At 40.3% G+C, this 26475-nt stretch overlaps 1 protein-coding gene across 2 annotated transcripts in view; it reads right to left on the minus strand.

Annotated features, from left to right (window-relative positions):
* The window catches only part of ARID4B (AT-rich interaction domain 4B), an 87937-nt gene that overhangs the window by 26645 nt on the left and 34817 nt on the right, over positions 1 to 26475 (minus strand). For both annotated transcript variants that reach the window (XM_072141251.1, XM_072141250.1), the window contains exons 3-14: positions 18531 to 18641; positions 17671 to 17736; positions 16661 to 16751; positions 15608 to 15687; positions 11717 to 11808; positions 5109 to 5247; positions 4543 to 4622; positions 4395 to 4468; positions 1908 to 2050; positions 1223 to 1295; positions 774 to 868; positions 579 to 676 (exon numbers count right to left, since the gene is read on the minus strand). In XM_072141251.1, the coding sequence (XP_071997352.1) occupies positions 579 to 676; positions 774 to 868; positions 1223 to 1295; positions 1908 to 2050; positions 4395 to 4468; positions 4543 to 4622; positions 5109 to 5247; positions 11717 to 11808; positions 15608 to 15687; positions 16661 to 16751; positions 17671 to 17736; positions 18531 to 18641 (1142 nt within the window). The remainder of the gene's footprint in view (positions 1 to 578; positions 677 to 773; positions 869 to 1222; positions 1296 to 1907; positions 2051 to 4394; positions 4469 to 4542; positions 4623 to 5108; positions 5248 to 11716; positions 11809 to 15607; positions 15688 to 16660; positions 16752 to 17670; positions 17737 to 18530; positions 18642 to 26475) is intronic.

Consider the following 26475-nt stretch of genomic DNA (forward strand, 5'->3'; position numbering starts at 1 on the left):
TTTATCCTTTGTGTTGTGCTGGGGGAGGCTTGATTTACCATCAGATAAAGATATTCTTTGGTGCTCCTAAGCATGAAGAAAAACTATGATTAATAATTGTTACATATGTATTCATTATCTGTGTGTTATTAGAATCATGTCTTGCAAGTGAGAACTATTTATATAACCACAGTGTTATGGGGAATTTAGATACAATGGGGGACGCGACCTGTCGCCATCTCCGCTATGCGTTGTTCAATGAGAATTCGGGTCTTCAACGATTCACTAAGATCGTGTGCCCCCCCGATTTGTGTTGCATGCAACCCGGTGCCAATGCACTACAATCCAGTCACGTTTGCCAAAAACCCAGGGCAATTCAGCACAAAATGGAAAAAACTGCGAGACCCGATGAAAATACGTCCGACGGACCCTTAGTAAATGTGCCCCAATGTTGCACATGGACCACCTGCCTATAAATACCGTCACTATATCTGTTTCATCAACGTCAACTAACGCTTACAGTGAAGTACTATATATAGTAATCAGTACAAACACAACAATGAATGAAAACTATGTACAAAAAGCCCCATTACACTTACTTTTTGTATGCACATTTAACATTATAGCCAGCAGCGGAATTTAGAACAGGAATCCCAAGGTCTTGATAAACTTGTTTCCAGACCGCTCCACTTTCAATCTTAGAGTTATAAACAGAATAAAACAGAAAAACTATAATGTTATGGATCATACTAAAGAATATAAACACAGCAAAATTCTAAATAATAAATACTTACATTATCAAATCCTCCAAGTTTATGTACAAGACGAAACAGTTTAAAAAGATGCAAGTTTCGGTACCCTAGCACAGGTCTCTTATTAATAGGTGTTCCTGGGGAAAAAAAAGTATTTAAGCAAAATTGAGATTCAGTGGAAAAATGAGTCCTGTTGCTGACTGATAGGACTCTACGTATCTATTTCCCCTATGTTCATAACAGGTACAGATAGGGTACTTTGCACCCCCAGTAGACCAACTGTATTTGGGGGAAATAATGATCTACTAAAACAAAGTCATTGCCAAAAGGATAAAGCTATTAATGTTTGATACAATTGTAAGGTTCTAAATTATACAATTATGTCATTTTTATTTAAATTCAATTATTGTTATTCCTTGGAAAGTTGCCATCGGAGTTTCAAGCTCATATAGACTCCCACTCAAACATCAAAGCTAATGCAAATCTCTCACCTCTGTCTTCCATAAATTTGTATAGTTGTTGTAAAAAGTTTTCATTTTCATCAGGAAATGGTTCCACTTCCTCCTAATACAAAAGGGAAATAGATTGAAATAAATCAGATAACTGAACCAACACATTTCCATCATTTGTGTTACATTCACAGTTATTTAATACCATTTGAAGATAAAATTCAGAAAGTAAATTATTAGCTGAACTTTTCTAAATGTACAGTAGATCACTATCTGGGTCAGTTCTATTTAGAGAGGGAGTACATGCTATAGGTAGTTAGGATGCAGTTAGAGGGGGGGGGGGGGGATATGATCAGGAACAGATCTGTTCAGCTTCTCTTGTTAGTGCTCACCAACACTATTTGACTGGAATCCTATTCTCGGGTCTCCTGTATTAGCGAGGTTGTGAAACTGCACTGATAGAAAGCTAATGCATGAGACGAAGGGTTGTGTCCTATGCTTTGATGAACTTTAATGTATGGGGTTGCTGGGAAACACTTGAGTCTTCACAGAAATGTTTAACCAGATTAATTAATATCTGAATCGGTTATATTTTATATTTATTAAAATCTCCCCTTACAATCAGTGATACTATCATATTTATGACATCTCCATATCAGATGGGACAACACAAGAATCTACTGGCAACTAAGTTACAAAAACAGTAAGACACAGTACAGAAACTTGCCTCCTCTTCACTACTGTTATCATCTTGGTCATCTTTGGTTTCCTCATCTTCTGTTTCACTACCTGAGCTTTCTTCCTTTACCTCGGCCTTCCAGTTTGGAGGTATAATTTTATTTCTTATGAATTCCATGGCATAGTCTAAAGCTTGAAAAAAAGAAAAAAAAGGAATATATTACATATACAGTGGAACCTTGGATTAATTCCAGGAATGTGTTTGTAATCCAAAGCGCTCTGATATCAAGGCAAGATTTTCTCAAGGAAATCATTGAAACGCAGAAGTTTCCACAAACAAATACAGGCAGTCCCCGGGTTACGTACAAAATAGGTTCTTTAGCTTTGTTCTTAAGTTGAATTTGTATGTAAGTCGGAACTGTATACTTTATTATTGTAATCCCAGCCAAATTTCTTTTGGTCTCTGTGACAATTGGATTTTAAAAATGTTGGGCTGTAATAAGAACACGGATTAACAATAAATCTTCAATGAAGACACCTCTTATAACTGTTACAGCTGTTTATTGTAGCCTAAGGATAAAGTACAGTAAATTATCAATTACCAGAGGTCCGTTTGTAACTAGGTGTCGTCTGTAAGTTGAGTGTTCTTAAGTAGGGGACCGCCAGTACCTTGGATTACAAGCAACATTTTTACACGTAATCCAGGGCACTTACTATAAGGACTTTCACTTTATTAATTTATTATAAAAATTGTTTTTTTTTTTAACTTTCTTAGATATGGACATGAACAAGTGTTTCTCCGATTGCTTATTCAAGTCACTTCACTCCATACTATTGTTAACACAAAATACTCTGTTCTGCTACATCATCCACCACCACACAGCCACTTCATGCAGAGTTCAAGCCACCGGCCCCATCCCCTGCAGTGCTATTCCCAGGCACAGACATGCTATACTATCTGCGCCTTGACAGAATACCTGACACTGATCTGATACCCTCCCTTCATCCAGCGACACTTGTGTTTGATAAATACTCCAAGTTGAAACATCATACATATATATGTACAAAGCCACAATAAAATATTTTAGGATTTAAGCAAGTTAATTTGGAGTGCTTGGATTATTTTTTGATTAGTAAGGGGTCGGATCCCTTCCAAGTTACCTCCACCACCACTCATAAGACATTACAGAATAATAAAAAGTTCAGGTGAGCATTAATATTTTTCTGGATATTAAGCTGTGTGAGGTATTGTGTCTTGTGGAAATAGCTGTTCTTTTCATATATCCAATTATAATTTAACTAAAACATTTTGAACGGTTTTCCATTTTTTCTTTCTTGTAGAGGATAAAAAAAAATTCCAAATTCGTTTTTTCTTTCTTTTTTTCCCCACAGCTTTAAGGTTTAACAGATATTGTAATAACATAAGTAAGTGTGCATGTTTTTGTTCTGTATAAAACTTTGAGGGTTGGGTGAAATTGTTTTTATTTTATCTAAGAAAACAATGTTACTGAATTTATTTTGAACCTTTTTTTTTTAGTTCCACAAGGGACACTAACATGTGATCACTTGATCATTTAAAGTGCTAGCAAAAACTGACCTAATAAACCACTACCAGTATGTTGTCAAGTATATGAACATTTTCCAGATCATGTTTCTTCCATGGCCAAGCATGTTTTTCATCATCCAAAAAAACCAACGTTAATGTGAGATGTAAATTGGCTGTATAAAGTAATGGGGGTGAAGAGTTCTACGCTGAAGTCAAGCTCTCCCTGACTCAGAATAAGGCAACGACCATGAATCTAGGGATATAAGTAATTGTCTCTACAAAAGTTTGGTGTCTGATGTTAAGAAAGCAGAGAGGGTATTTCTAAGGTGGGGCAAGCTTGACTTCAGAGCTGAACTCTCCTCCCTGTGCCATTGTACAACCAATTTACTACTCACTTCAAAACTCTGCATCATCACACCATGCCAGACTGTGAAAGAAACATCTATAGTTAAACACCCAGGATCAAAGTTTATGAGATCATGAGTGTTAGCGCTGGTGCTAAGCTTTGATAACATATCCAAGACCCAGCTGCAACAAGACATGATGTCCTATGTTAGCCCGGCATAGAATGACATCAGATGTCTGCCTAATGGTCGCCGTAAAAAGCCAATATAGCGTTTTCTTAAAGGGTTTACGTACATCACCTAGTTGGAATTAAGTGCCCTCTATTTCTCACTGTACTCATTTGGCAACCTGTAGATGAATTTGGGATATGTGTTCATATTTTTCAAGCCAAGTAGACACGGCAAACAAAATGCCTATTCAGCTTCACCGTTATCAATATGAGTGATAAAGGTAATTTGTGTTACAGATATGTATGCCACTTGCAGTATTGTTTCTGGCTTGTGGTAATTAGCTCATCTGGTTTTAATTGAGACCTTTAAAAAAATAACCGCCATGGACAGCGCCACATAGAAATAATATTTTACAATCATTGCTGACATTTTGACAAGACGTTCACCTTACGTCAAGTACATGAACTCTTCTTACCTGGCTTTAATATACAGTCATTTTTTAAGGAGACATCACCAATATCTCGGATATCAGTCCTTACAACAGAAAAGCTGTTAAAATGAGAAAATCTGTTAGAATGTATAGATGATACATCATCGAGATGGAAAATGATAACTCTACTTACAATTTACCATCTTTAAAAGAGCGGACTAGAATAAAGTCTTTCTTAACACCTATATCATCACGGCAGTCTGGTGATACCACCTGTTAGAGGAAAACACATATGATGGTAATTGTTTCAGAAGAAATACTGCATTTCACTTATAGAAAATAAATATTAAATTAATGTACTAAAAGCTCCAGCATCACCTCCCGATACACACACCACAATGAGATGCATTTCCCAGGCTGTCAGTACGCCATTGAAGGTAATTGTTAACCAAGTCACAGGTCAGTAGTGATTCTGACAGCTATCTTTACTAGAACACAAATCACAGGGGGCCTGTTAGTGGCCATTGTGAATGAATCGGTGGTGCAAATGTGTGATTGCCTCTCCAAACACTTCTAAAGGACTGCGATATCTCAGATGTGAATGGAGCATGCAGGTCCACAAGTTATTCTACAATGTACACATATTTTACATGGTATAAAAAGACTATTATTTCAGTAATCTTTCCCTGATCTATTTTTCTTTATGCTGCAACAACTGCTATACAGAACCTAAAGCTTCAAGGAAAGAAAGACACTCACCAACACTGGAACCCATGAGACTTTCTTTTTGTCTCCGATATTTAAGGAAACACACACAACCTTCCCTAGGAGTTCATCTACAGCTTTGTCTTCTTCTTCATCTTCATCACTGGATGATGTGGACAATTCCTCCTCTGGGCTACAATATAAAAATATATGTTAGCATAAATATGAATGAAATTCAATTTGGCTCGATACTTTAAGGCGTTTCTGACATGAACAGCCTTCTCTTAAAATAATAATGCGAACATAAGTTCGGCTTGTTTCGCAGTCACAAGGTCTGGAAAAACTGCAATTCTTATGTTGCAATGAACACCTCCTTATACCAAAATATTCAACAGTGAAACATGAGGAAAGCTATTTAACAGATAAAGCTTGGCCCAAACTGGTCCAGGAAACAGGACATTCCAAGCACTGACCAAATGTACAATAGTATGGTTAAAAAGGAAAGAATCAGAGGACAGAGTTTCTTTGCCTCTGTATTGTGTTAAAACAAAAATAAAACAAAATAAAGAAAATATGGTGGTAAGTTGTTTCAGATTAAATCAAATCAAAAGACGAGGGGGCACTGTCTTTATTTGGAGAAATAAAGGTTAAATCACCAGAGGCGACAGTACTTTTTACTATGAGAACTGTCAATCTGTGGAATAGCCTGCCTTAGGCGCTGGTCACAGGCGCTGTTTCCCCTAAATCCCTTCCTCATCCTATCCCTTCCCTTCCTCGGTTGAGCTTGATGGACAGGTGTCTTTTTTTCAACCGTATAAACTATGATACTATGAAATATCTTATTAAAAAAAAGAAAGAAAAAAAAGAAAGTGATGTTATGGCCCAGTCAAAGTCAAGACCTCAAACCAATTGAAATGCTGTGGTCGGGACCTTAACCCCTTTGTGTCTATGCCATTTTAGGGCCTTAGGAACAAGTCTGATTTTTAAAATCTGCCCTGTGTCATTATAGGAGGTTATAACTTTGTAACGCTTTAACATATCCAGGGGATTTTGAGATTGTTTTCTCATGACACATTGCACTTCAAAGTAATAGAAAGTTTTGATAATTTCTAAAAATTATTCATTTTTTTTAAAGTTCAAAATGGAGGTGTAATTAACAAGCTGTAATGTTTTTTAGACAGTATATTAATTTTGGCCAAAAATTAAACTATCACAAAGTATTAAATGACGAAAATGACCAATCCCTGTTCTCCCCATACTTTTTCTTTGCATGGGACAGCCCATTGACTCCATTATTTCATAACCACGCCTTCCCTCCCGGCATGGGTACACAGAGGTTCCTCTGTTGGGAGGCTTCTTCTGACATCTGACTAGGCCAGATTGTTGATGGCGAATCCATTGCTACAATGGAGTCCTTGGAAGGCCTCACATCCCGATATCCCAATGTCTTGGCTGAAGCACAGACAATTGATAATCATACACAACTGCGGACCCGGAACACTCTGCTTTGGAGTCATCCCCTACGGCCTTAGAGGCCCTGTTTAAACTGCCCTCCTCACCTTCCCATACGTTTTCCGCCATAGGTGGCTTGTTGCTGGGGGATGCCAGCCTTGGTAGGGTGTCCAACTAATGGATGCAGAGTTGGATAAGGCCTTTTTGTTTTCGCAAAGATGCTGCTACCCTGTAACGCTCAGGAAAAGAACTATAAACTATTATCTAGGTGGTATAGATGCCCCTCTCGGCTTCACAGAATTTTCCCCAAAGTTTCAGACGTGTGCTGCCGCTGTGGTGGGTACTCTACTTCATATTTGGTGGGGTTGCTCAGCTCTCCAACCCTTTTGGAACAAGGTCTCTACATCTCTACTATTAAGAAAGGTCTCCTTCGACATTTTCTGACAGCAGCTCACAAGGTTATTCCAAGACTTTGGAAAAGCCCACAATCTCCCACGACAGTCGAGTGGATTCAGGAACTCAAGCATATCCGTAGAATGGAGGAGTTGGTAGCCAACTATCCAGATCCAGGGAAGATGAACACTGTGTGGCCCCCTTGGGAAATATTCATAAGCTCCCCGGAATTCCAAGACTTGCTCATAAAAAGAGTGCTCCTTTGTCCTTCCAGACCTCAACAGCGCAGCCTTACGGGCTCCCCATTCCTTTTACGTTTCCCCTCCCCCCTCACACCCCCTTCTTAATGCTTGTTTCCTTGTTTTGCCTATTTATTTGTTAATTCTTCATATACTACAACAGTTTCTTTGATTAGGATGGCATATGGAGGTTCTATACCTGACATTTTATGCTGTGACTTTTATCCCCATGTTCCAATGAATGTATGATTTTCGATGTCCCTGATCCTGCGCAAACTCATTGGGGGTCATTTACTAAGGGCCCGAATCGTGGTTTTACGGCGGGTTACCCAAATTTTTCAGTTTTGCGCCGATTTTCCCTGAATTGCCCCGGGTTTTTGGCGCGCGCGATCGGATTGTGGCGCATCGGCGCCAGAATGCACGTGAGGGAAATCGGGGCGTGGCCGAACGAAAACCTGACGGATTCAGAAAAAACGCTGCATTAAAAAAAAAAAAAGTGTAGCTGGAATTGACCGGGTAAGTAAATCTGCCCCATTTTGTGAGAAATTTGCTTGTTTTTATATCACCATGTAAGAATATTTATATTTTCCTGTTTACAGACCTGTTTTAGAGCTTATTTTTTGCGGCACAAGCTGTACTTTTTCTTGGTATCATGTCAGGGTAAATGTTACTTTTTGATCACTTTTTATGAGGTCAGATGTGAAAATTTCATAATTTTTGTGTTTTTTTTTTAATAGCATTCACCTAACAGGTTCAGTGACAATTTTATTTTATTGTATGGGTTGTTACGGACGTTGTGATACCCAATAGGTTGTGCTTTTTGGGTGATTTTCAATTCTTATGTTTTATTTGATTATTGTATGGGATGGGACTTCAGGGGACTTTTATTCTTTTTCAATAATTGTTTTTATTGCACTTTTTTTTTACTATTTTATTTTGTCCCGGGTGGGACATGAACAAGTGATCATTTGATCCCTTGTTCATTGTAATATGCCTCAATACTAATGTATTGCAGCATATTACAGTCAGCCTAAGCATCCTTCAGTAAGAGGACTCCTAACAGGCTGCTACTATAGGCTACTTATCGGAACCATGGCAACGATCAACACCTTGGCAATGCACTATAAACGCTGCAGTCACTATGACGATCCCGGCTGTTACTGCCGGGATCCAACGGTGATCGCCCGGGTGATCGCCATGATGTAATTCTATGTCAAAAGTAAGACATAACATAATGTGGTATCACTACAACCAAATCAACCTGCAAAAAGTTTCTATAATTTGTGGATTTGTTGTTTACTCCCATCTCCCTAGAAGAATAAAAATTCAACAATGTGTAATATGTAACCTAAATCTCTCTGTCTTTGTGACAACTTTTTTAAAAGTGTTGTACTTTTGGGCACATCAATTTCACATATGCCTGGGGCTACTGGAGTGGCTTTGCAAAATGTTTGGAAAGTTCAGCCTTGTACAGTGTTACATTTGTTGGTTTGTGCTCTTATGTTTGATTAGCGTGACACGTTCCTTGCAACTTTTTCAGGGGGCCCCTCAGTGAGAGGTTGCGGTCTATTGCTATTGTTGAGGTGGATAAGACTTGCATTACTTGCCCTATCCTAAGAAGAGCTCAGGAGCTTGACAACCGTACTCAGATGCTTTCTGACAGTACATTCTAGAGCCACTATTACAATACAGTTGAGTTCCAATACTGCAAACCCGAGATGTTATAGAAAGTTTATTTATTGTCGGAACAAATTTTGTCCTCCATCTGCTTTTTATAGGAGAATATCACTTTTCACCAGCAGATGGCAGACAGCTCCAGCATCTCCAAGCGCTGGCTGACACAACCCCTGTCCTGCTGTGCCCGACCTTGTTCAATGCAGCAGAGAATGTATTGTAGATGTGTGTGCATGACACATTGTTGATGTGTGTGAGAATCTATGTATGCTAGAAATACACACACAGGTGGTGAAATGAGTATTGAACATGTCACCCGTTTTAAGGTTCTTTGGACTTCTTCTATGTGCTTTAGTTCCTTCCATAGGAACTTAAGGAACTATTAGATTAAGGGCAGGTTATTTTAGCTTAATTTTCTTTCTATTGATAGTCTCTGTGGCGGTGTGGCGGGGATCACTGTCTTGCGGAAATGTCCACCCTTGTTTCTTTTACCATTATCCGGGTAGATGACAGATTTTTATATTATTATTATTTTAATAATGTCTCTAATGTCTAATGCATTTGTCCTTTCATTCCTCCTTTTTGGTGTTTTGGTACATTTTGGCCTCCAAACATTGTATGTAGAATGGCATCCAAAGAACATTTTGGTCTTGCCTGACCAAACTATATTGAATGTAACTAAAAACTGTAACCTCCACAGTACCTGCAATATTTACATATGGGCAGAAAAAGTTGCAGATACTACTGAACAAAATCTGAGGCACTGTACATATCCTGAATGTCTGATTGTGATCACACTATAAAGATAAAATATAGATTTTCTACAGACATGGAAATAGAAAATGATCATTGAGTAGATTCCCCTTCGACTAGATTCTTTATATCTCAAGCCACTTCTGTTGTGGAAATGAGGGCTGTATCTGCGCAAGTAACCCTTGGAACAATCACTGGCCTCAATGGTGACCAGAACACAGACTGATGTGATATGGTAAGTCACTGAGGTCAGTCATTTGTACAGCAAGGGGGGAAGCTGGCACTACTACATTGTTAAATATAGGGCATGCAGCTATGCATATCTTGCTTTTAATACAGTAGCCCCTGAGGGTACAATAATAAATGGTCCAGGGACAACCATTGTAAGGTAAAAAAAATGTAATTTGAGACCATAATTGTATGAAGAAGATAGGGAAATCCATTGTAAGTTGCAAATAATTTTCTGTCTATAGGACCAGAGCTTTGACAATGTCACACATACTGGTAGGTTCATAGTACAGTACACATTGTAGGAGAGGTTTATCACAACAGGGGTTTCCTTTATCAGCAATCATGTGCCAGGGGGAAGATGAGCCTAATATGTTTTGGTTAACTTTTCAAAGGACAAAAAACATTCAACTAATATAAGAAAACAACTGTGCCAAATAACAGAATAGGAAAGAAAAAAAAGAAAAAGACATGCAATCCTCAATCAAACACCAGATGCGCTTAACCTAGTAAGAGGTTCATGCAAACTAATCCTTAATGCAGGAGGAACCAAGGTCCAGGTGTAGTGAGAAATTGGGATCACTGTTTGTAGGACAGTGGGGCACATTTACCAAGGCTTTGCGACACAATCTTTTCGGACTGTGCTTGCACAGGTATGTAAGTAGTCGGTGCGTTGCGATTGTTTTGGACGTGACCCTTCTTTTGGCGCAGTTGCGCTGGCTTCCATTCGGCACAAATTAGGGTGCGTGCTGTCGGCGTGATTCAGTGTGACCGCGGGATTTAACTTTTAAATTGTGTTGCAAGCCCAAGCACTTGGATGTACCACTAAATCTTAGTAAATCGCGGCACAGTGCATTAGAGTCCGACAATGCGAACTGTGAACTCCGGTGACTGGGTAAGTAAATGTGCCCCAGTACGTATTCTGTAAAGCCACAATGTAGTCCCTGGCCATATGTACCTGTAAGTCCAAATCAGCAGGTAGTTGCAGCATTTGGAAATACAGGTAAGCCCTGTTGATTGTGCGGGCACAGAAGTTGTGCCCGGCTCAATCATTACAGGAGTACAGAACTAAAGGCTTCTGTAAAGATTCTTGCACAAGACCGTGTTGGTGTTTAACCACTGTTGGTACAGCTAGTTCACAGCACACAATTACGGTCATGTACGTGAGGCCTCAGAGTGAAACACTAATCACTGGCGCTTAAACCTTCACATGATGATGTCAATGTTCATGTTGTAACTGTAAACATATGCTTCCTCCTCAAAAACAAAAAATAGGCTGCTTGACAAAAATGATCTTAATTCTATAGGTCAATATGGTAGTAATCATCATAAACCATGCAAAATCTTTACCTTAGAATATTAAAGAGTAATGTTATGTGATGAAGAAAGTGCAGATGAAATATTTTGATCATTCCTCAACAACTCATTTAATACCATTGCGGGTTTGAATAAAATAATAATGAGCAAACATATAAAAGTATTTTACTGTGGAATATTGGAAAAAACCTTATTAATCCTATTAATCAAACACCTTGGTCTGATATAAGGTGAATTTAACAGGGGTGTGTCCATTTTGAAATGTAGCAACTTCCAAGGACGCATCTCGCACAACCTTGAAAAATACACATGCAATACATTCTGGCTTCTTACTGGCATAGCTTTTGATCAGAATGCCTTTAAGTCATTTATAAGAATTTATTAAGAATTTATAAGAATTTTAAAGAATTTATAATTTCTTCTTTAAAACCTCTTTAAGATCTTAGTTGTGGGTGCTACAGGGCCTGAGATATTGGCAGATAAAGGTACATTTGGGAGTTGGAGCTGTACATCAATCACTGTATCTTATACTGCTGTTATCGCTGTTTACAATAAATACTAAATTGGTAAAAAGGCATTATGATTAATTCTCACAAGAAAACTCACATGTGATTAGACCTTCTTCCCCGATTTGTTTTCTTTCCTATTACAGGAGTTCCAAAATGTTCTGGATTGGTCAGTGGAAGTTGGTCTAATGTCTGTTGAAACAGAAATATACTCACATCAGTCTTTAGCACATTGGCTTCAGGGAATGTAATGGAGTTATTGCACAAACTGTGTTAACCTGTAAATTGCAGCCTACACATAAAGTGGGAAATTATATGTTTCTTTGGAGTAGTGTTTATAAACTTTTTTTTTTACTTAACTTATCCACTTGCCTCTCAGACATGCAGTGCCATACTACATATGGCGGCCACTCTATATGTATTGAGTCCAAATAATAAATTTCTCCTTTGTACTTGGCCATCTCTCTCCACCAATGTTTGTAATAAAGTAGTCCCTCCATTACCAGCTTCACATCAACAATGTTCCCAGAGTCCTGACAAATGGAGATTACACTACAGAGCTGAAAGAATGTCCTGACCACAAGGGTTTCATTTCTCCATTTAATGAGACAGAACAGCACCTCATGGACATAAATATGTTATGTATATAATCTGGTTATCTATCTATCTATATATATATTGCTAAAGAAGTTACATTGCGATTGGAGATTATTCTTTCTTTTTTTGTAGGACCCATTAAATGACAAATCAAAAGTCAGACCAAGCAAAGACTGTACAATTTTTGGCAACAGCTTACAGAAAGGACATAGCAGAGTTAGAGTGAGTACAGAGAAGGGGCACAAGCTTATTAAAGGTACTAAAGGATGTACACATGTGTGGCACCGTACTGCACCGCACACCAGGAAAAGATAGAACATGCTCTATCTTTTCCCTGGTGTGCAGCCGTGCACTGCTGTTTTCTATGGAGGGAGGAGGGGTCACCTCCTCCTCCTCTCCAGCAGACGTCAGTATGCCTGCACGGCGGCCATACTGCGTGTGAATGCAGCCTAAAGGAGTATTCCAGGAATAATCATAATTAAAAATCAAATGGGTCATTAAAATATGAGCTAATATGGAATTGGTTATTTCAAAATGTGCTCCCCACAGCAGAAAAATGTTGTGGATATACACTATGATGAAGAATTAGAATGCTATTGGACCTTTAATCTGTCCATTGACTTTGTCCCTATGGTGGGGACACAGGACAGAAGATGGCTGCTGGTAACATGTCCACATCACATGTCCTGCACCTGCCTTGGCCCGGTCATGTGATCACCCCCATGTTTGGCTGTAGTTGGGTTTGGCTGTAGTCGGTTGCTTGCAACAAGTTTGACGTCACAGTGGGGGAAGGGCCTATCAGGATTTGGGGACAGAGTGCAGGTGCAGATAAGCCTCAGAGATCTGTGCTGAGGGGTCGGTTCATGGAGGAGAAAGGTGAAGGTGTGTGAGGCAGGACAGGACTGGATATGCAGGGAGAATGGACAATAGTGATGTCATTTATTGGGGCTGAAAGGACAAAAGAGGTGTATTTTTACATGTGGCTTCATGCTAGGTACAGGAGGCATGCATTTACACAGGACTGCATGTTAGTAGGCAGGGGGAACAGGAGGAATGCATTTACATGAGATTGCATGTTAGGAGGCAGGGTGGACAGTAGGGTTTTATATACATGTCAGTATGTTGGAAGAATTCAGGGCGTGCATTATATGTAGCTCTGCAATTTGGGCATGTGAATTTTTATAACTTTATGCTTTTTGGTGGATGTAAATGGGTTGTCTCAGATTTAAAACATGTTTGCTTCCTTCCATAAATAGGCAATGCATGGTATCTCAGCTCAGCTAAGTTTTCTACAACACAAACTTTAGCCAGGTGTGGCGGTTTTTGTGGAAGAAAGTGGACGTGCTAAATGCCGTTCAGAACCTTTAAAGAGAGGATAGTGGGGCAGATTTATCAAGCTGTTTGAAAGTCAGAATATTTCTAGTTGCCGATGGCAACCAATCACAGCTTCCCTCTAAAATATTCATGAGCACTGGGAAAATTAAAGCCGAGCTGTGATTGGTTGCATGGGCAACCAGAAATATTCTGACTTTCAGACAGCTTGATAAATCTGCCCCAATGTGTTTTTACGTGGGACTGTATGTTGGAGGTGAGGGATGGTTTTTACATGGAGGGGATTAGATGATAATGTGCATGAAGGCAATCAGCATGTGGCAGGTCATACTGACATAGAGAGGGGTATATCACGCACTGGTGCATGTTAATAATAATAATAATAATTCTTTATTTATATAGCTCCTACAGATTACGCAGCACTGCACAAAGCATACCAAATTGGTCCCTGTCCCCATGGGGCTCACAATCTAAACAACCTACCAGTATGTTTTGGAGTGTGGGAGGAAACCCATGCAAACACGGAGAGAACATACAAACTCTTTGCAGATGTTGACCTGGGACTTGAACCCAAGACTCCAGTGCTGCAAGGCAGAAGTGCTACCCACTCAGCCACTGTGCACATCCAGTATGACCAGTGTTGTGGCGAGATGCTATCTAAGTGGGGCAATATGCAGTGATGGCAGTTACATGTCATTACTATGGTAACAGGACAGGGCAGTCTGTTAGATAATCAATGGGAGTAGAGCATGAGAGGAAGGAGCTGTTAATCAGAACTGTGGTCTAATGGGAATTGTAGTATTCTGTGGTGGCCATCTTGGCGATAACTCCACCTACTTTAAAAAGCCCATAACATTTTGTGAATCATAAAAGACAACTATTTAAGCTCCGTTTTGTGATTAATGACATTGAGTTTTGTTATATTGATTTATTTATAGCATTATGGGTTTTTGTATTAGACATTCATATTCCCGGAATATCCCTTTCAATTGTTATTGGAACTAGATTTTTGTAATTGAAGTTAAGAAGAGAGTATTCCCTACTACAAGCCCATAAAAATCCACCTTATGGATCAATAGTGTAGGACTATAGGCTGTACTCGATTAAACTTATTCTTCAGTCAATCTAATCCACTATAATACTACAAGCCAAAACAAAATGACATACGAAATAAAGATAAAAATAAACATTATTTCAATTCAAATAGCATAAAACAGATAGACGAATAGACAAATTATTTTGGGTATTGGTATTTTGGTGGTGTCACAGATGTCTTTTTACGTTTCCATGCATGAAGCTTTTTCTATTTTTTGCAGGGCGGGTTGTATTGGCTCTGCTGTTCGTCCGGCAGACAGAGACGCGGCACATATTTCTCTATGATGCAAGGACTCCTGTCCACTGCTTGGTGCTTGGTCCATGGGATTTTGACCAGTACATAGGTTTGTTTCTATGGACTTGAGCACGTTGGTATGCAGCTGGCCTAACTGAAGACCTATTGAAGATGTTAACTGAGCCTAAGTAGTAAGTCCTAAATAGTAATGAATAATCAATAGGTTTCAGAATTCATGTACAACAGAAATCCACCCAAGATCTCCTTTCAAATATCACGTTCACAATATACTATGGCAGCTGAAGGGTTCAGATTCATATTCAGATTAATTTGTAATTTATTTATCTACTGTATACACTCGAGTATAAGCCGAACCGAGTATAAACCAAGGTACACAAATTTAAAGGTCAGTGATCACCAATGTCTCCAAACAAGGACCATGCTACCAAGTATCTATTATGTGAAAAAGCAGAAACCTGGCAGCTATATACTGTACTGTAAATGGTGACTATACATTATATGCTTTGTACGGGCTTAGGTTATCAATATTGAAGACCCAGTAAACGCTTTAATCAACACAAATTAAAAAATAAATTATAATTGAACTTTAAGATGCAACTTTCGTCAACATGCTCAGCAGAAAGATTATAGGAGATGGTAACTGGAAAAAGTGGAGTCTGTCAGTGCACAAATAATGAAAAAAGTCCTTGGAAAACAATAAATTATACCTACTTCACTCTCTGCAAAATGTCTCTCTCCCTTTAAGCAAAGTGAAGATCTTCTTAAAGTTTTTTCATCACCATCATCAAACACTGTTGGTTAAAAGAATATTAGTTATTTGTGGGGAGACATTATTGAATATGTAATTTATATATAGACAATCCTGATATCGCCCATATGGAAGTAGCACGTGATCTGGCGGACTAGGTAGTGTTTCAAGTTATTAACAGTCATTCAGGAGAATGGCCTCCATGTACTACTATATTTTCATACCGCAGGGGAAATGACTGGCTGTTAACAGCTTTTTCTAGTAATATCTGTGTCTAAATTAAAATAGTTTCCCTCCCTTTAACAAGTAAATTCGATTTCAAACAGCTTCTGAATTCTCCATAGCTGTCCTCCTTCAGTTGTGATCAATGGCCTCATAGAAGTCTAGGAGCCCTTTTTCAGCCCATTTTAATGATTAATGGGGACCTAAGCATCTGGTACCCACTTAATAAACATGTGACTATGACATGTCAGAAGTTGTCTACAATGACACTTACTGTTAACGGGAATCTGTCATTAGGGAATATGGAGCCAGAATGTTCAGATTTATATTCAGATTAATTTGTAATTTATTTATATACTGTATATACTGGAGTATAAGCCGAGGTACCCAACTTTAACACAAAAAACTCCTCTTCGGGACGTTCCGCTCCTCTTTGGGTCTTCGTGCTTGGCCGGCACACAAAATGACAATGTCATTGTTTGTGAGCCGCCAGTATCGCTAGGGGACCCAAAGAGTAGAGGAAGAACCCAAAAAGGATCCAGAGGACCTGAGTTGGCACCGGAACATCGGGAGCAGGATCGGACCTACAGCGGATGTCGGAAAGGTGAATACAGTGTTAATTTTTTTTTATAGACTCAAGTATAAGCAGAGTTAGAATTTTTCAGCATAAATTTTGTGCTGAAAAACTCAGCTTATACTTTAGTAGATACGGTAATTTTCTTTATCTAGATTTACACACCTATGTTTATAATCTTAAAAAAAAAAAACAGAAAAAAAATATCTGTGCAACCTACCGACAGTGTACCAGCTAGCATCCGTTAACTTATTGATAACAGCTTCCTGGTAAGTTCCATCTGGACTTTTTATTTCAACTACAGCACCAATCTGTTAAAAAAAAAGTAATGTTAAATATTTAAATGAAAATTTAAGACATAATATAAACTGATACCAACTGGAGTGGAATTGGAACGCTGACTAGGGAGAAAAAAAATGTGACATGATTACTTATTGTTGGATATGTCACTATCCATACAAAATATTAGGATCATGTATGTCCTGGCTCCAGACAGAAGCAAAGTTTGAGAGAGCGTGAGGTGCTTGGCTTGACGCTGATCTATTTTTGGTGTATTGTGTAGGAACCCCTTAGAAACTTTTGGGGGGAGATTTATCATTAGTCCTATGTAGCTTCTTGGTTCTTGTCGCAAATTTTACTCTACAGTCACGCAATGGTGGAAAAAATACACCACAGAATGTGCAACACCATATTTATCAACTGAGAATTTTCAAAAGAACGCAAATTTTATTGCAAAACTACACCACATAGGAGGTGGTGAATGTGGGTTCATTGCTACTACAGGGGGGAGTTTTTGCTCAATTTTATGATTGACGTATCTGAGAATTTCCTGCGCAAAAACATTGCAAAAAGGCAGAAATTGAGCAGATGTTAGACATAGGTGCGACTGGTGCAGTCTATTCGCATAGAGCACACACATCAGAAGGCATTTAACACTGCACATACACCGGACTATAAATCCGACTGGTGGTAACCTGCCAGTCTAACACATAGACAACTGCTCTTAATCCTGCCTAATGATAAATCTCCCCCTTTAACCCTATGGTTCACCTCCACAGTGTTGTTGTAGATGTTATAGAGATAAGGAAGTTAGAAAAGATGAAATATTTCCAGTTTTCCTATAACTACAATGATTTTGCTAGAAACATACAGTAAAACAGCCCTGATAATTATATACTGTAGCGGAGGTTCAAATATAAAATCCACTAAAGCTTAAGCAAGAATAATTACCTTCAGAGGACCTTTAACATGATCGTCCTGCACCTCTGAAGTTGTGGCATCCCGTCGAAATGTTACCTAAATAATATAAATGAAATCCAGGTAAGTGTAACTGCTTCAGTAAATACCATAACATGTACAGTAAGTGTGGAATTGATTGATGGATGGCTTAAAGGGGGTTTCCCACAAAGCAGGTTAGACACTATCCACAGGATAGGGCCTACCTTACTGATGGGACCCCTCACAGATTATGAGCACCGTACTCAGGCAATCTCCGTCAGCTCGATAGAGATGAAGGGGGCAGCCCAGCCATGTCACTGTTCTGGCCATTTAGGTGATTCTATGAGAGGTGCTACGGAGGTACATCAGACCCCCGTTCTAGTGATCTGTGGGGGTCCCATCACTGAGACCTCCACCAATCTGCAAGTTAGATAGAGGATAGGGCCTAATCTGCTTCAATGGAAAGCCCCTTTAAAGAAAAAAAAGAGCATAAAACATTCCTAGAAAAATCCATAATGTTGTAATACTCGTAGCACTAATAACAAAAAGTTCTCTTCCCCCTGTATTGGCCTGTGGGCCCTCTCCATACTCCCGTAACAGACGTGTAACGTGCTAGTTTGTTGCACCCTCCTCTCCCCGCATAATAAAAATGTCCATCTGTATTTAATTATTAGATAGTAGTAATGGTGTTGGCCAAATATGTGAGTGGAGAACTAATATTGCTGGAAGTCTATATTCAACAGTGGTTCCCAGCTCCGTATGCCTCTTCCTCAAGTGAAGACACAACATTATAACACCTTTTTATTCCAAACAATTCACAAAGAGAATTACGTATTCTATTTATCAGTGACACAATTTAGGGTGACACATACCTTAACTTTCACAAGCCTTTTTGTTGCCTTTATTTTGGCTTCGCAGAATGCACCTCGGTATTTAGCACTGACATCGGTGCCAACCGAAAGGAAAGGTGGTTCATCTAGAGACTGTTAGGAGAGAGAACACAATCATAAAGGAACTTGCCATAATGGAAGTGCAGTATAATCTGCAGGATCCATGTTATAAAACAGGAATAGGGTTTATACATGTACATCAGATGAATCCATTGGCTATTCCATCTCACTATCTGTGACAGCAAATGGATTCAACTGATGTAGGCTACAGATTTCAAGCTGAGCTGTGCTGTGCTGTCAATAGTACAATAGTAGAGTCCTCTCTAATACAAATTTATCTATTTAGTTATATAGATCCATTGTATTTAATCATTGCTATTAGGCATTAGCAATTCACGCTGTTTTCTGCAATCACTGGTTAGCGGCTGGGAAATTTTTCACTTTGAACAGTAGTTGCAAATAGAATTACGGAATTTTGGTCCGATTTGTACCTGACATTCAATAATTAGTAAGGCCCACACAGTAAGGCCCCTTCCACAGTGTGATGTGCTGAACTCGCATCATACTCGCAGCGAGTGCTGCCCGGAATGCTGCAAACCGGAACTGAATTCAGCATGTCAGTTCAGTTTGGTTTGCAGCGTTTGGGACAGGCAATCAAGGCAGTACTCGCTGCAAGTGTAATGTGAGTTCAGTGCATCACACTCGCAAGTGTGGAAGGGGCATATGGGTTATCACCACACCACCCAACTTTCCACACACAGCAAGGAGCAAAAGTTGTGGCGCAGGTAGAGAAGCGCATTATTTTCAAAATTGAACCACACCTCTTGTCCCACCCCCAACTCCACTCCACAATGTCCTTATATAGTTTAATAACTCTCTCCCCCTTTTCGTTGCCTTCAAAAAAGTATAACTCCCTCTGGAAGGTCAGCTCAGTATATGACTCCCCTCTGTCCTCCTTATGGGGGATGTCTAATAATGTTCCACATAGAATAATGACCCAATTAGTGGCCTCAAAATAGAGTAATGCAAATACAATCTTGAATCCAGCACAGGGGCGGTATCATCATATACATTTCTTTATTCCATTAAGATTAAAAAACACTGGCATTGTTTGCAAAGCAAATAAATACATACTACATTGGACCCTAAATTAATGAAAGTGATGTAACCCAATAATAAGTGTGATCCCTAGATGAAGTTGTTAGAGGCCCTTCCCATGCCCCCACCAACTCCTTGAAGAACAGACCCTTTTCTGTTTTGTTTTTTTAACTAACTTCTTTTAACTATAACTTTTGTATAAAGAGTTGTGCAAAGTAAGCAGTGGGACAAGCTGTCATTTTTATAACAATTTTTATGAGTGGCAAAATGTCTAAAAAGCAGTGATTCAGGCCAGAGGCTCTGGGCTGTAATAGAAACCAAATGGCAAATTCCCAAAACCTGATGACACCATTGGGGTGATGATCGGTGTCAAATGATGGCAGCCATTGCTCTGATCACAGTTGTTAGCAGCAGGTTTCTGCTTTGTAAGAGCCAGTGAAGCTCTTTACACACAGCCCACAATAACACAACAACTCAAGAACGCCACCACCAGACGGCTGGGCCTAGGCCGGAGAATGCTGATTTCACAGAATTGCTAATGTTACTGTCCGGGAGAACAGGTTGGTGGTGATTTTTTGGCCTAAATTCGATTGACATGACGTGGAGGGGGGACATTTCAAAGCTCCAAAGGCCCAGAGTCCCTGTGTAACCGATTAATCCTCCCCTTAGTCTCTACCCTGTTCACATCCATTGGAGATGTCAACTGAATCGATGAGACAGGGACTGGGGCCGATGGAGCTGCGACCCCAAGCCTAATCCCCCCGCCACTCGCTGAGCAATGCTGGCATATGACATATATAAAAGTATTCAGAATGTCGACAAAAGCATTTTTAAAATCAACATGCAGAGGCTATTGAAATCTGTCACCAGTTAAACTTTTGTTTTATATACTTCAACAAATATTTTGTGGGACCAGGTGTTGTTTCCATTTTGGAACTTGTTAAACTTTTTTATAAGCCTAACAGGTTCATGATTTTGTTTATTGTCATGTGTTCTAGGAAAAGGGGGTTGACTTAAATTGCCGAAAAAACTGTCAGTGTGCGGTCTAAAAGACACATCCACTTTATTCTTTGGGACAGTAGGAGCATAGAAATATCGAAGTTATAGAGCTTTTTACCTAAATTTTTTCTTTTAATCTTTCAGATAAAGGAGATAGTAATGAAAAAGCCAAGGAGCTGCCCCTGTAAGCCTATCCCGGCCACTAGTGCAATGATGTGCTAATTTGAAAGGGATAAAAACATAGTTTTATCTAAAATGATAACTTGTGAGGCAGTTTGATAACTGGCCCCATTTCTGGAGAGCCCAAATAAATTATTGAGTGTTGCAAGGCGCCTCTAGTTTTGGGCTACAGTTGTGGACTTTGCGATTAAGACACAGTAGAAACTGCAATATTTGCAATTCTATGAAAAACCACCTCTTTCTCGGGTGCACCCTCTAACTCATTAAATGTTTGAGTAATGAACATCTCATCTTTTGTGATGGTTTTTTACATATTTTGGTACAATTCCCTTTGACAACTATATACATGAATAGCTCACATATATATGTAGGGTGCATTTCATGGACTGCAAACATCCATGGTACACAGTTTCGAGACTGTGTGTCATTAGCGTGTTAAGTACGTGCATGCGCTGATGACCACAGAAAAGACAGCTCAAGCCATAAACATGAGCAGGATTAGGATCTTTGTACGCTAGGTCCAAAAAATTGGCAGTCTTTTTTCTCTCCGCCAGGTGTACACCACAAAATAGTAACTTATTTTTTAGGAATGATTAGGATCTTCTCTGACGTCAGGTAGTCAGTGAGTGAGTGCGTGAACCCATGAAAATGATAGGTGATCCCAGCATGTCAAGACTAGCAACGGATAGTGCCAGGATCAAGATGAAGAGGTGAGTATTTGTCCTTTTTTGTGTTTTTCGAGTGGTTGATTTCCTTTAAGGCTCTATGGACGAATCAGTATGTGGTGGCTCTAAGCTAGCCACAAAAACAGGTGTCTCACCTGAACGTGTCTTAACTGTGTACCAGTGCTGTAAATGTTAGGACAGGTCCTATTCCTGCCTGATTTGTGGCACGGCCACTCAGCTCCCTAAAGAGAGGGGAGTAGTGAGGAGAACTCCCCCACCCCCCTCCTTCCTTCTTCACCCGAGTTGAAGCCCGGTGCATGTGTGCACAGAGCCTTATACAGTGTAGTATCTTTGCAGTAAGAAAAAAAAATGTTTGCACCAGCATGGGCACACCCCAAACCCACATGCATCATTTGCATGAAGATTAAAAAAAAAAACCTGAATTCTCTATAAAAATGACAGATCACTGTGCAACAGGCAATATATGTCAGGAAAGCTTATAAGGTGGTCTACATGACAGTTGTCACACTTTTGAAGTGATTTGGGAGATGGTAGTCTCCCTTTAATGACTAATATACCTGGAGGGTAACAGTTAATCCAATATCCTCAGTCGCAATTGTTTTTATAACAGCGGATGTAGCGGACTTACTCTTCAGTTCAAACCATTAATGATAAAGCTGAATAATACAAACCACATCAGTGAAAATGAGACCCGATAGTAACAATTATTGAAAATCAGGGCTGTACGGCAGTCCCCGGGTTACGTACAAGATAGGGTCCGGAGGTTTGTTCTTAAGTTGAATTTGTATGCAAGTCGAAACAGTATATTTTATAATTGTAGATCCAGACAAAAAAAAATTGGCCCTAGTGACAATTGGAGTTTAAACATTTTTTGCTGTAATGGGACCAAAGATTCTCAATAAAGCTTCATTACAGACACTTTACAGCTGATCATTGCAGTCTGGGACTATAGTAAAGCATCCAGAGAGCTTCACCAAAGGTCAGAGGGGTCTGTCTGTAACTATGGGTTGTCTGTAAGTCGGGTGTCCCTAAGTAGGGGACCGTCTGTATCTAGACTGGGGCATCAGCCATTTGGAGCAGATGAGGTGCCTCTGTTTGCTCCAAATTTTACAAGAAACAATAGCATCTCTATGTGAGACAGCAGCACAAAAGAAATATCAATGGTTCTGGTGCGGTATTTCTAATCAGAGGTTGGTTATGGTGCTGTATTTAAGTACTATGCATATAAAAAGTTTAGGGACTCTGTATATATACTGTATATATTTAAATAAAAATCTTCTTTAATACATTCAAAAGTAATGCACTTAATATTAACACTTAGGGGGATGATTTATTTAATGATTATTACAATTAATTTTGGGAAATTGCATATATTTGAGTGACTTCTGAGAGGGAGGCAGAGGTCGTAATAATGTCATTGTACACTCAATTTTACACTTAGTCTCATGTATAATAAACACATGTGACGTTTCCCAGCCGATGAAGATAATATCCCTTCTTTAGTGAGTTTCTATAGGACGTGCTCTGGATGATCATGAGGGATATAATGTTGATCAAATATCTACACAACTTCTATGAGAAAGTAAAATACACTGCACACTCAGCCAATGAGAAAAGAAATTATCAGGTCCAGTGGCGTAACAAGACTCTACTGGGTCCTGGTGCATATAGCTAAACTCTCACTACCACCCCTGTCCCGCATATTACACTTGAGGATACACATATATGCCACACTGAATTATAGTCATAGAACCTCCTTATGCACCTTATATGTAGTGTCCAGTAGCCTCCCTCATTTCAGCAGCCCCCCATAATGAGATGTTAGCAGAGGCCCCCTTTGGCAGCAATCGCCCCCTAATGAAACAAAAACAGTAAACTCTATACTCTCCTCACTCAGTGATCCCACGGCTTCCTCTAGTCTCTGGCAGCAGTGCAGGGAGATGCACGTCCATTCATATGGCTGCCACGCACACACTGTATGACGCGATGGTAGTTCCGCGGACAGACGTGCATCCGCATGCCTGTTTCACTGACTGTTACACTGTAGAAGTAGCATCCCCCACCACCTTTCCAAGGTTTTCTGAAACTTTGTCTGCTGCTGTGAGATTACATCAAACATTGAGAGAGGGGAAGTGCGAGACAGTGAAGCTACCCCAGAGCACTGGTTTATAATGCTTGATTTTGATGGTAGATTTCTATTAAAGGTGTTCTCCGGTCACTATATGTATTTTTTTTTTTTTTTTTAAACTGACCAGTTCGTTTACATTTATTATAGTTACACACCCTTACCTCTACACCCTGGGCTGTATAGTTTATTTTCCTTCACTTGTCACTTCACTCCAAGATGGTTGCCCCCATTCTGCTAAAAGATGACATCTCCCACAATCCCCCTGGTCAGGGTAGCTTCTTCACACAGGGGAACATGCAGCCACACCACCACAGCAGGGAACAAGGAGCTGACTGCACATGTCAGACCAGAGAGCAGAGGAAGCAAACAGGTCCTTTCTGTGGAAACTGTAAATGTAGCAGGAGCTGGCAGTACACAGGAATGACTTTGATTTCATGAAAAGGGGACAGAAGATTTAATGAGACTGAATTAGTGAAGTAATACGTGTGGGGAAATAAGGTATAGTAAGGTCAATCTTTGTCACTGGAGAACCCCATGGAAGACAGTGGTAGTAATAGTTTCCTCCACAACTGACGACCTCTCTTTCTTTACCTTATTTATGCCTGCTGAATATTTAACAAGATTGAATAAGGGAAATTCAAGTTCTGCCCGTTTAATTGAATGCCTGTAGAAATATGCAAAGTTGCTTAGTGATTGGCTGTAGTTGTTGATGCATAAGCATTTTGTAGAACACGTTATAGGAATATTACTGTTTTAGTCTGCTTTCAAACAAACACATAATGATCAAGTTCCATGGACCAATCCCCGCCAGGGAGCAGTACTACATGCATGATAGTTTAAAGGGGTTATCCGGGTTTAAATTTTTTTTTATGTCCGGGCTGGGGAGGGCTAGTTAAACATAATAAACATGTACTTACCTCCTCCGGTGCTGCCGATGTCCCGCGCCGCGGCCCGTCTTCTCTGTGCGCCGGTTTCATTACACCGGCGCACAGGGAGCTTCCGGCCGGCCGGAAGCTCCCATGCGCACCATCTCCCAGCGCTTACAACGCTGAGAGATAGGGACGCATGGGAGGAGCCGTCCACATCGTGGACCGGAAGCTTCCTGTGCGCGGCTTCCGTGCCCCTGTAAACAAACAGGGGCACGGATCGAAGGAACCGCGGCGCGGGACAACGGCGGCGCCGGAGGGGGTAAGTACATGTTTATTATGTTTAACTAGCCTTCCCCAGCCCGGACATAAAAAAAATTTAAACCCGGATAACCCCTTTAATATGATGCAAGTAGTCCCTGTGGGACAACATACTGTAATTATGTTTACAGTACCATCTCTGTAGTCCCATAGAGATACAGGGACTACCTGCATTAAATATAGCTTTATTGTTTGCTGTTCTACTCCCGTGTCTGGTCAGCATACAATGTTTCAAACTTTAGGTATTTGCACACAGTTTGAAAAGTACAAAGTAGAAACAAATGAAGTTCTCTTATTTCATTTATAGAAGGTACATGACAATATATCTGGGAAATGGGGACGACTTAGGAGGAACTGAAAATGGAGCAGTAGGGAGGGGATACCCCTTTTACTTAATGCAGCATTAAAGTGGACTGTAACGTTACTGAAAAAATAGCTTTAGCACAGCTGCAGAAAGCCTTTGATAACAATTCCAACAATACATGCATCATGTTGCTGGCTTCTTCCTAGCCTGGTATATCTATCATCCCTTCTTATAAAATAACTTTTAGCTATTCTTGAAGTGGGTGGCACTTCCTGGTTGTGACATCAGCTAATGGCACTGAGGCCAGACCACTAAGGCTGCATTCACCCTGCCGCAAGGGGGACATATATACAGCTGATATATGTCCCCCATAGAGGGCAATGGGCGCACGGCGCCCTATGGGAGCGGTACAGTGGCGCACACGTGCGGCACCGTACCCCGTAGAAAGATAGGACATGTCCAATCTATCTGCGTAGTACGGCGCCGTGCGTCTTAAGTTCCTATGGAGAGGGGCGGGGGTGAGCTGCGCTCACCTCCTCCTCTTCCCGTGTACAGCTGGGACTTCTGCAGGAGAGGCGCCTGCGACTTCTGCAGGAGAGGCGCCTGCGACTTCTGCAGGAGAGGCGCCTGCGACTTCTGCAGGAGAGGCGCCTGCGACTTCTGCAGGAGAGGCGCCTGCGACTTCCACTGACCGCACATGGGTAGCCCCAGATAATTATACCCCTCAGGTCCCTGACTTTTTGGGCCATACTGGAATTAATTTTGACACGGCAGGGCTCAGAGCTGTGGACTTTTTAAAGTTTTTTTTTGATGAGGAGCTGCTGAATGTTATTATATTTCAGACAAATCTCTACGCTGCACAGCATATTGCCCAAAACCCCACTTCATTTTATGCACAAATCTACAGGTGGACCCCTGTCACTGTAGCAGAGATGCACAAGTATTGGGGCATAATAAGCCTTACGGGGATAGTAAAGAAGCCCACAATCAGGGACTACTGGAGCACAGACATACTGTACCACACCCCCATGTTCCGCATGGCAATGAGCAGGATGCGCTTTGAAGCCATCCATAAGTTTTTGCACTACACTGACAACACACAGTGCCCACCCAGAGGTGACCCCAGTTATGATCGGTTATTTAAGGTCAGGCCCATATTAGATCATTTTAGTGCCAAGTTTGCCCAGGCATATGCCCCCGCCAAACATGTGAGCATAGACGAGTCCCTGGTACAATTCAAAGGGAGACTTCAATTCCGCCAGTACCTGCCCAATAAGAGGGCAAGATATGGTGTGAAAATGTATAAGCTGTGCGAAAGTTCATCAGGGTACACATACAAGTTCAG

Source organism: Engystomops pustulosus, chromosome 3 (assembly GCF_040894005.1).
Source record: "Engystomops pustulosus chromosome 3, aEngPut4.maternal, whole genome shotgun sequence".
NCBI lineage: Eukaryota > Metazoa > Chordata > Amphibia > Anura > Leptodactylidae > Engystomops > Engystomops pustulosus.